This window comes from Malus domestica, chromosome 06 (genome assembly GCF_042453785.1).
Source record: "Malus domestica chromosome 06, GDT2T_hap1".
Classification (NCBI taxonomy): domain Eukaryota; kingdom Viridiplantae; phylum Streptophyta; class Magnoliopsida; order Rosales; family Rosaceae; genus Malus; species Malus domestica.
In genome coordinates this window covers 33,199,738-33,210,647 of record NC_091666.1, presented here as the reverse complement: position 1 = coordinate 33,210,647, position 10,910 = coordinate 33,199,738, and the positions used below count along the sequence as shown (strand labels likewise).

Here is a 10,910-nt window from a genome sequence, read left to right as displayed (position 1 = left end):
AATCATACCTTGGCTCGGTTTACCGGAATTAGTTGATCGTGATTCATAGAGGATATTGTTCCCTGAAAGCAGGCAAAGGTAAATTAACATACAAGTCTGATCACATATACTTAATCAGGAAACTCAAAAAATGATAAATTTTGTTGAACTGCGGCAAAATTACACTGATTATCCTATGCATGAAGCTGTACTTTTACCTCCCATGCTGGAACATAGGTTTCGTCTTGGGGTGTTTGGTTAGAAGTAGAACTAGCTGCAAGCTCCAGCCCACCATATAATCTGTGAGGCACTATTGCAACTGCGGTTCCTGCAACAAAGGCACCAATTAAGTTTGTCCCACGCTGTCCCGAGAAATTTCTTTGGCTCACTCTAGGGGCACAGGGGACCAAGGCCTATTGGTCTTCTGAGTACCTGAAAAGGGCTGCGGAACGCTTACGTATTCCATGTTTGGATGCGACTTGCAGCATTTATAGCCGCCATCAGCGTTTTGTATTCCTGAGCTGATATTTGTGATAGCTAGCTCTCATGGAGTCTCCCGGTAGGCATTGTTTGGTGTCCTTGACTTTCTCCTCGCGATTTTCCTTGAGGATTAGGTTCCAAAACTCAAAACAAGATTTAGTCCGTGCTGATGGGAACGGAAGAACCTGACAGATCTTTTCAAGGTAGTCTGAGAGAGCGGTGTTCCATTAGGGCCCCATGGCTGCTGTTCCATGAACCACCATGACTAGATACCTTGCTGCTTGTGCTGCCATTGATTCTTCTCTCTGATCACCTGAAGAAACCTGCACAGAAATATGAAAGACAAGCCTGACTACTCTATCTCTCTTCTGATCAGATCTAAGCGTACTGACTCAGTGACTCCCGACTCATTACTGAGAGATAAGTAGAGGTTTTGGTTTGTGTTTTCAAAGCTCTCACTCTCTCACTATATACTCGTCCTCTGTGCAGTGCACTATTCACTAGGTGGGGCCTGGTGGATGGCTCTTTGCCACCTCACTCTTGTTATTAGGCATGTTTCAAGGTAAATGTAACGGCTATATATGACCAAGAGGACGAGATATAGGTATCGAAAACACAAGTCACGTGATGTATCATTTCACGTGTTATAATAAGGGTGGACGATATAGTTGATATATAAAGTTCCACTTATATAAAGGTTATATTAATTAAACCAGATACACATGTGATGGTTTGAATAAAATAGTAACTTCATGTGATCGTGCTCTAGGTACACCGAAAATGTCTTCATAAGAACATGCATAGGTGGACTAATTTATATCAGATACTTGGATTTGGACAGAAATTTAATTTTGGGGGATTCTGTAGGTATGGTAGTGTAAGAACCGGGAGAAGCTAAAGAGGTCTCTTCTGGAATCAACTGCAGAGTTGGAGGAAGCCTAGAAGTATTCGAAGCTATTTACTGCAAAAGAAGTGCTCGAGGAAGTTGAGAATGGCAGAAGAACTGCGCCGATCGAGTGGCATGTGGCCATGCAAAAATCTGACAAAACTTGCTCAGATCCGCCAAATACTCGTACATGCGTATATTATTACTAAGTGTAACGTACGTAAGTAGGGAGTATTCAGCGGATTGTGTGTTAATCAGCAAGTTCTGTCAGATTAGTACATGACCAAACTACACTTGCCGCAGTTCGTCTGCTATATTCTCAACTTCATCCCGCAAAACACTCCCTTTGCAGTAAACAGCTTCGAATATATACTTCCACTCTTCCAATTCTGCATTTATCATCAATTTTATACTCACATAATTAACAATTTAGTTCAACTACAAGAAGCCCGACTTGTACATTAATTAGTTTTTAATTATATAAATAAAAATGACAAAAAAAAAAAGAAATTAGCAAGGTTTCTAGCTTTTCAAATTATCTCATTATTTGAAAGAAATCATGGGTTTTCTGTTCTCATAAGTTATTACTTCATGTTGACAATTGCTTTCTCAGAAAAGTAGAGAGTAAATTATATACCAAATATGTAAGTAATTAAATTAGTGAAAGAAATAGAAAAAATACAATAAGACGTACAAACACATTATATCAAATAATGGCACGAAATTACATTATAGAAATCAAATTATCTTATTTTCTTTTTTATCAAGGAGGACGAAGAATTCAAATTTGACGTTTCTTTCAACATTAGAAAAAGAAGTGCCTTTTTTTTCTTCTTTTGATCAGTCAGAGATAGATAATTCGAACCTAAGATCTCTTTTGACATAGGAAAGAGAAATTCGAAATTCTACCATACTAGGAATTAAACTGTGATTATACACTTCTTTGTAGGTGTGTTGTGAGCAAGAAACTAGGAGATGTTTAGAAACATACATCCTCACCCCTAGTTTATATACTGAAATATACATGAGAATTACAAAATGAATCAAAAGATTTGAAGCATTTTGGGTAATGAAATATAGAAATATTGAAAACCAAATATGAGGAGATACAGCCTTTATGTTGATTTCCATATGTGAGAGACGAATAATGAACTTACGATTTATAGTACTGTCAAAGAAACTTTTTATACTCATATTAACATGTGGCTTACATGCCTAAGTGGTGTCAGTGTCCACTGAAATTATAACTCATGGCCTGCGTGACATGCTGATGTCGTGTTATGAATACAAGAAACGAATAATGAACGCACGATTTACAATCCTAACACAGAAATGTTTTAATAATAACTACAACACCACGTGACATGCATGCCGAAGTGGTGTCAGTATCCACTCAAACTATGGCTCATGGCTTGCATGACATACCGGTGTCATGTTATGAATACAAGAGACAAGTAATGAAACTTCTGATTTGTGGCACTGTCAAGGGAACATTTTGTTTGTAGCTGTAATAGCACGTGACATAAATACCGAAATGGCACCGCTAACTCAAATGAGAGCCCATAAAATTTGCAGAAAGCCCAAAGAAGCAAAATCCACAACAGAAGAAAACCTTCTTCCAAGCCCGCAACCATCGCAAGCCTATTGGATCTATTAACCGGTTCACTGACCCGTCCGACTCAACGCATTTACAAGTCGATGGATCCACGCCCACCGTCTGGGCGCCGCTTGAAACTTTCCCGAGAAAATCAAGGAAAGAAAGCGAGAGAAAGAGAGGGAAAATGGCAGGGAATACTTGGGCCTACGTCCGGATCATCTCCGGCACCATTCTCGGTGGCATTCTCGGCTTCTACGTCATGGACCGCGCCGAGAAAAGCTACAAGGTCAGTCGAACATTCATATTCTTTAATTAGCTCTCTTGTCTCTGTTTGGTTTCCGGAAAAATTCATCAGAAAAGAAAATTACAACTTTCTCAGCTGCCAAACACTGGAATAATAGCGTGAACTCGAATTTCTGATTTATTTGTCGGTTTTTGGGTGATTGCAGGAGAAAGTGCGGGAGAGGCTGAGAAAGTATGAAATTGAAATGAAGAAGAGAGAGAAATTGGACGAGGTTGAAGAGTCTCTGTAGATTTTTTTGAAAGGAGTGCTATATTCATCGAAGATTGAAATACGTACAACCTGAGGATAAGGTGATTAGCTTCGCTGTTTTTGTTCTTTTTAATTTTTGCTCCTGTTTTTTGTTGAGAAATTGAAAATTTTGAACCACATTTTTAAGAGTTGGTGTTACGTTTGTATGAGAAATTTTTTGTTTTGTGTCCGTATTCTGACGATATACGATGCGTAATTAACTTGAAATATCGACCTTAGAGTGAGAGTGATAACACTACAATACGTACTTTCATGCATCAAAATGTCATTATAATAGTATTTCAAATCAATCTCATATTAGAATATTAAAAGGGTAGTGCTATACGCACATCTTATTTTACCTCTCACATACCTTTGTTAACTTTTGATCTATTGATCTTCTTCAATTCATTCAATCGGATGACCGGAAATTGAGAATGGTGTGTGAGGTAAAAATGGGTGTGTAGATAGCACCATCCTATTAAAATGCAAGAGAATGCGTAATTGGCTTTGAAATAAGAGAACATTAACGAAAAGTTCCCGTACAATTCACTTTAACGAGAAACCATATTTTTACACTAAAAAATCAATCTTAGTACTATTTACTTTACCCTTTATTTTGTCATTATCGTTAAAACTCAAAATTTTCAAACCCTTTTCATTAATTTTCTTTTGAAATAAATACATTTTCAGTAAAATAAGAACTCATTTCAAAATGTTCTTAAAATAACTGAAAACACTTTTATGAATATTTTTAAAACTACTCCCTAATAAAAATTCAAGTGAATTATAAAGAAAAACTTTTAAGTGCTTTTTGCAAAAAAAAAAAAACACAAATCTGATGTTTCTTCCAAAAGGCACTTAAAAGTAAAACTAAAATTCAATTTCACCAAAAACGCTTTCAATCATTTTAAAAGCGATTTCTTGCATAGCCCCGACATTAAACATAAAATGGCAAGCTGGTATAACTTAGAAAATTAGAATGGAGAATCAATACTTACACAACACAAACAAATCTCTGTTCTCCAAAGAAGAGAAAGTAGCAGCGATTCTACAACTACGTCCTCGACACTAGACTTCGGGTGTCCGAGCAGGCAAAACTGGAAACTGGAATCAACAATCTGAACCAGAGCTTCATTCCCATATACAAGACGCGTGACTTTCTTCAGAGCTTGAAAGCCGTCTCTGAAGAAAGAGTTTCACGCGTCCAAGACGCCATCTTATCAAGCATCAAGAATCGGGGAGCACTCTTAAGGATGAGTGTCGCGCGCCCGCACACAGGGGTATCAAGCATCGAGAATTGGGAAGCGGTGTTCCGGCCACTTGGGATACGCACGCTTGTACAAACTCATGCATACGGTGTCACTCTGCTGGAGGACCCCATTGAAGATGCATTTCAATGCCCCTGAAACAAAAATCATATGGAAAAAAAAAAAGGCACTTAATAGCTACCTAAATGCAACAACAAAGCACGATCTGTTTCGAACTATTTGGGTACGTCAGAGATTTCAGTGACTTGAAAAATCGATATAGCGGGAAGGGGTGAAAGAAAAAGAGAATAAATTGCTCTGTAATCTTACCGTGTGTACCAAGAGGCTCCTTGATGCGACCACGACGACCACATTTGGTCCATACTTCAACAGGCTGCCACCACCAAGGACATTAAAAACATACCGTAATGATTCTAGTGAATTTTCTCGACACAATACAAAACAAATTTAAAAATTAAAAGATTATCTGCTATCTCACCTTGAACCATTTAACGTCCTCTGGGTTATGGAACATGTATCTTACAGAAGCTTTCAGTTTTGATACTCGTTGAGGGTAACTGCATCAAATATGTTTGTGGTTTAATAAATCAAAACTTTCGAAGGAAAACATTTGTACTACAAAAGGTCGCCACCCCCAACAGTAAAGAATGAATCGTACCCGGTTAAAGTAATCTTCTTTAGTATAATTCTGTCAGGGTCAATGCATTTCAGTGCACCAACAGCAGCTACTGTAGGTGGAGCGGCTACCCCTTCAGAACTCTTCAAAGCTATCAAAGGAAGTGGAGGAAAAGAGATTGGGGCATAAATAGAAGCCATGGAAAAACGTCCTGGATGTAGAAACCTCTCCATTTTATGCTTGTTCGAGTTCATGTTGTCAGTTGAATATATTGGCCTGCAAAGTGATGAGCAAAAGCGTCAATCACTAAAATTCAATAAGTATAAGAGTTGATGGCATCAGAGATACTACCTGGCAATGAATTGGCGAAAGCCAACATGAAATATTAATTCGTCCTTGGATTTGATAGGAGCACTGAACGTGTCGTGCTTCTTTATGCTGCAAAACATAGATCACCAACAATCATGAGAAAACCTCCCCTTCAGAAGACCACAGAAATGCAAATTTTTCTCAACTAGAAGATACCTGAAATGAAGTACAGACATCTTGGACTCATGCTGCAAAAGACCACATGCTACAACAGGAATTGTCTTCGCATGCATACATAATTTAGAAGCAACGCTAGCTGGCACTTCTGTGATATACAGCCTTGCATATGAGCCCGCTGTGGCGCAGTCATCGCTGTTTTCTTGGTCCATTCCTAAAGCTTTAGCAAGAACATTTTTCTGTGTTCTGTTAAAATTATCGAATGCAAAGATTCTGGCGTACTCTGCAGGCAAAGACTCCTGAAGTTCATCAAAGACATACGTCAGTTTGACAATTGATACAAATAGAGTGAACGACTATTGCACAATTACATGAATATTACTTTGGGATCCCATGAAGAGGTCCTGAAGGACTTCAGTCCCCTATACTTTGCAAAACGTTTTCTTGCTGGAATATCTAATGGTGTATCGACTTCATCCGGAAATTCTGAAACATAACAAATAACCATTATAAGCCAACTAGGTAATGCAGCACCAATACATTGACTGAAAGGTGCTACATATATAGTTTTTATAATATAAATCATATAGCGACAGAAAGAACATTGCTAAAAAGACTAGTACCCTCATCATCAGCATGTGCTTGCTTTATTTTTCGAATCTCATTCTCCAACTGTTCCTTGGTCAAGTTTTCACCTTCCTGTAAAACAAAGACTAAAAAGTTAATTCTTATAATGTACAGAACTTGAACAAACAAAATAAAATTCTTAATGACAGCACATAAATATTACCATTCTGACCAGTACAAGTACAGCGACAATTGAATTCTTACAGAGAAATAAACACTGGGTCCTTTTCCTTTTTGAAAAATTCCCATAAACCTTAAATGCTCGCAGATGAATTCTTTACTTATTAATGAAAGTGCTGCAAATAGATACTCATGAGCGAAACCTCCTATGCAGCATTCTAATTCAAACCATTAAGGTGAGTGGTTTATGCACCTTTTTTAAAACCTATTGTCTGAAGTACTATGTCAGTGGTTCAGCTTACCCTAGAGAAACACTAGGATTCTGACCATTGAGAATTAATATCTGACCAAAAGCAACTGACCACAATTTACCTTTGTGATCCATGATTAGAGGATGTGGTTGGTATTTTGGTATTCTTAAATCTTAATGTTCCTTACATTTGAAAATGAATAACAACATGATAGTATTCCATGTTAATTGGTGAGTATTCCATGTTAATTGGTGAGTCTTCATGTTAGATCAGAAACCCTCTCAATGAGAACAGATAGACCGACTAATTCTTGTAATACAATAAAGATCACTTGATGCACAAATAATATATGTGTTAAGCTCACCATCATCACTGAATCAACATCAGTTTCTCCATCAGAGTCCCTTATTGAAGCTTGATCGTCGCTCTCATCTGAATAATTATTGTCATCTTGACCAGGATAACCACCGTCCCTCTCATCCAATATCATACCATCAGCTTCATCATCAGTACTTGACTCCTCTTCATCTGTATCATCCACAATCCAAGCAGCCTGCAAGAACCGAAATCATGCCTCTGTCCGTCACCTCTCAACATCAACAAACAAATATGTGACCAACATATAAGAAAGAAACATTCAGAATTAAAGGAATTGACAAGAAAAGATGCAGACCTGGTATTCTGAAGTGCCTCGAGGAAGAGCCCTCTTTTTCTTCTTTTTTTGCTTCTGACTTTGTTCAGCCTCAGCCATTTCTGCTTCTGTTGGCCATGTCTGACAAAAAAAGAATTTAGGTTTGTGTGAAGTTGTAACTTGTCCCACAACCAGTCCAATAATTCACCAAACTTCATAATAAAGTAAGAAAATCTGAAAGTATATCACATTAGCCGAGCGAAATAGGAGCATTGGAAAAAGCTGACTGGCATGTCAAAACCATACCTCTGAAGTAATTAATGCTCTGGTGCAAAATTTTACTAGCATGACATTCTACTTTTATAGTTCATGCAATTCCACTCAAATCCCCCTACTTTTGTTTTATTCATTCTTGGATTAGCAATATGCAAGCCATATTCTTAATATCAACCCATATTTATGTTAATGGAAATGAGTAAGACAAATAATTAATAGAAGAAAGGTAATCTTGTTACCTGTTCACCTGCAAGGGGATCAGGAACATTCTCAACTAGTAAAGCCTCCTGCTTCAAAGGATCGGGAACCAAAGAACGAAGGACCTTGAAGAAGAAAAAGAGCACATAATATTTCAAAATTTCAAATGTAAAATACTTCACAAAATAAATTAATCGCATCAAATCTCATCATTAAAAAGGAAATAACTTATTCTATAGACATTGTACTTATATTCAAATAAAACAGCTAATACCTCTGCATCACCCACTTCATCCGAGTCCATGGCATCTTGCTCTTTTCTTGCATTCAAAGGAAATGGATCCTTGAGAATTTCCATTTTGGACAGCTGGAAATCCCCCGCACCAGAAACATGAACCTGATATAAAGGAAAATAAGACAACTTCCAAATCATGTGACCAAGGACATGTCTTTGGATGAACTAATTACCAGTTGGTTCACTGAAAGACTGCGAGCACGTATATATCCAGTAAGGAGAAGGGTGCATTTTCCCAAATTGGAATCATCTGCTACCATATCAACCTATAAAAATACAAAATGTGAATAGTTGTTCTTCTACAAGGCACGCATGCCTCGCCAAACTAGAAAAACTTCTCCCCTATAATTTCCTAATGGTTTCCACCTCTACCTAACAAAGAATGACAATGAAGTACTTAGATAGGTTCAAAATGAGCACCTTCTGGGCCATCAGGTAAGCCCGTTGACTTCGCCAGTGAGGAATTGAAAGCCTTTGTTCCTTAAAGAGCCACATGAACTGCAATTATAGTAAGATGACAAAGGAAATCTATGAGAGGCACGATATCATGTACATACAAAACAAAATAACTTCATTAAAATTATAACCCACTCTGAGTTTTGTCATAGAAAGCATAAGCCTAAGATAAAGAATCTAGAGTCAACAGTTACCTTGTGCAACTCATCCTTTGTATCAGCTGGATAATATTTACAATCCTCAGGAAATTCAGAAGCGAGACTAGACGTACATATTTTCTTTGAATCATGTCTTCTTTTCATGTCAGCAGGTAGATCCTACAAGCACGAAGCAAAAAGGAGAATAAATCCTATGTCAAATTGCGCACACCTAATTTTCCTATTTTGCGAGTATTTCCAGGAATATATAAAGCAGATAGACAAACATACACGAATTAGCACCACAGTGCTTGGTAAACCAAGGGACCTAAAAACAGAAAGATATTGACTTCCAAACGAGTCAATGTAGTCAGACGTGCTTCCTTCACATGAAGAGCTCGCAGATGCCACAAAGGCGACGAGATCAGCAACCTACAACTCAAAGAGTTTTTATGTCAGAAGCAACACAAGCAAAAACTTAGGAAGAATACACAAGTGACAGACTTTTTTACCTTGGCCATTTCCATACATGTTGGAAGATCGCCATGAGGTGCTTTCAGTACCTAAGAAGATAACATGAATTAGATACTTAAAATTATTCACATCAGTCATGGATGTTAATTACTCGACCAACACAAAACATTTATATGATAGTCATTCGACTAAAAACTTAAAATACAGCGGCAGAGGCAGGGTACCGTCGTTCTCAGCTTGTACTCAGGAGAAGCAACTGTTGGAAATGCGGGTTCATAACCTTGTGGAGATAACAAGGATAAAAGATCCTCAGCAAGTGAATTTAGGTTCGCATCAGCAGAAAGCCCGAACAAAACCTGCCATTAGCGGAACTTCAAACGATTATACAGCTGATAAAAGCATCCTAATTGCGCATTAGTCCACTCGAAACACTTTTCTCTATCAATGCCAACTGCAAACAAAACACTCACAATGACACGGGGAGGACTTGCTGATCCACTCGAAGCCCTCTTCTCTTTCAAAAGAGCCGCTCGCTTCTGCTCTCGAAGCTACAAAGCATCGAAATTGCGAATTAGACATACAAAACAAAAACCAAAACAACAGAAAGACTGGAAATTTCGAAATCAATTACCATCTTGCTCCGCTGAAGGCGAGCCGCCCGAGCTCCCTTGGCAACATTGCGCTCAGTTTTACCGATCCTACTCTTCTCTGAAGCACCAAAAAACACTCAACGTATACACAGAGATTGAATTTCATAGCCGTTACGTCTCAAATTTTCGACGAAAAGGAGGCTGAATAAAAAAAAGAAGTGCGAGAAAGTAGAGAGAGAGAGAGAGAGAGAACCTGAAGTTTTGTGGAGATTGCGAGATGACTTTGAAGCGAAGCGCGTCTTGTGCTGCTTGTTTACTTGAGCTCGCGAGCCTCCCATCGCAACGCTTGCAGGGAGAAACGCTGCAGGCGGCGGCGAGTGCAGTAACGATTAGGAATATACCGAGTAAGCAGCAAGGCTGAGTTGGAAACATATATATATATAGAAAGAGAGAGATGAAGCGATGGGTCGAAAAAGCTTACCGTACTCGCCGCCGCAGTCGATAACTCAGTGCGGTGCCGCCAAAACAGAGAGAATGGTTGAGAAGAAGAAGAAAGGAGGGACTGCGTATGAAATTTCGGACTTCCAAGTTTTTTCGACGTAGGGTTGGGGAAGCTCAAAACGCTGCGTTTTACTTAATGTACTTTTTTTTTTTTGGAAACAAGATATAGCAATATCAAGGCAAAGATGCCCAAGATTACAAGAAGGCCTACACAAAGGCAAACAGCCAACAACACAGACTAGAAAAAGTAGTGCAAGGAGGTTACAAGAAATCTGGACGCCGCACCAAGTGCTAAAGCGTCCCTCCTCACACTACCACAAAAACCTAATGAAGACATGAAAGACCATCGTTACACAACACATGAATAAGGGAAGATGGGGGTGTGTCGTCCCAAATAAGATCACATACTTCCTTACAACGTCACGAAGCCAAAAGATCCGCTGCCGAATTGGCCGATCTTGGAACCCAAGACCAGCGGCACTCTTGAAAGCCCCCCCCCAAACTACT

The 10,910-nt window shown here is 38.6% G+C and overlaps 1 protein-coding gene and 1 non-coding gene across 2 annotated transcripts; one reads left to right on the top strand and one right to left on the bottom strand.

The window, feature by feature from the left end:
• Positions 1-2,504: 2,504 nt before the first annotated feature.
• LOC103437980 (uncharacterized) lies at positions 2,505-3,648 on the top strand. The gene is made up of 2 exons (XR_003774176.2): positions 2,505-3,228; positions 3,392-3,648. It is a non-coding gene; the product is annotated as an uncharacterized protein (transcript).
• A 766-nt stretch (positions 3,649-4,414) lies between these two features.
• Positions 4,415-10,525, bottom strand: LOC103437982 (uncharacterized). Its single transcript, XM_008376515.4, has 22 exons — positions 10,384-10,525; positions 10,156-10,263; positions 9,944-10,020; positions 9,783-9,860; positions 9,537-9,668; positions 9,351-9,401; positions 9,130-9,270; positions 8,896-9,018; positions 8,666-8,743; positions 8,419-8,511; positions 8,225-8,347; positions 7,992-8,075; positions 7,519-7,617; positions 7,210-7,398; positions 6,471-6,546; positions 6,230-6,333; positions 5,887-6,146; positions 5,713-5,799; positions 5,404-5,637; positions 5,224-5,302; positions 5,055-5,118; positions 4,415-4,879 (listed from the first exon to the last, which is right to left on the bottom strand). The coding sequence occupies exons 2-22, from the start codon at positions 10,238-10,240 to the stop codon at positions 4,761-4,763; spliced, it is 2,376 nt and encodes a 791-aa protein (XP_008374737.1). The 5' UTR covers positions 10,241-10,263; positions 10,384-10,525; the 3' UTR covers positions 4,415-4,760.
• Positions 10,526-10,910: the final 385 nt, after the last annotated feature.

Bases quoted from the DNA above. Each gene is read 5' to 3' on its own strand.
- LOC103437982 (XM_008376515.4), bottom strand. From the start codon at position 10,240: ATGGGAGGCTCGCGAGCTCAAGTAAACAAGCAGCACAAGACGCGCTTC. The intron at 9,669-9,782 runs GTGAGTGTTTTG...CGCTAATGGCAG, and splicing joins CAAGTCCTCCCCGTGTCATT to GTTTTGTTCGGGCTTTCTGC. The intron at 5,800-5,886 runs GTATCTTCTAGT...TATGTTTTGCAG, and splicing joins ATGTCTGTACTTCATTTCAG to CATAAAGAAGCACGACACGT.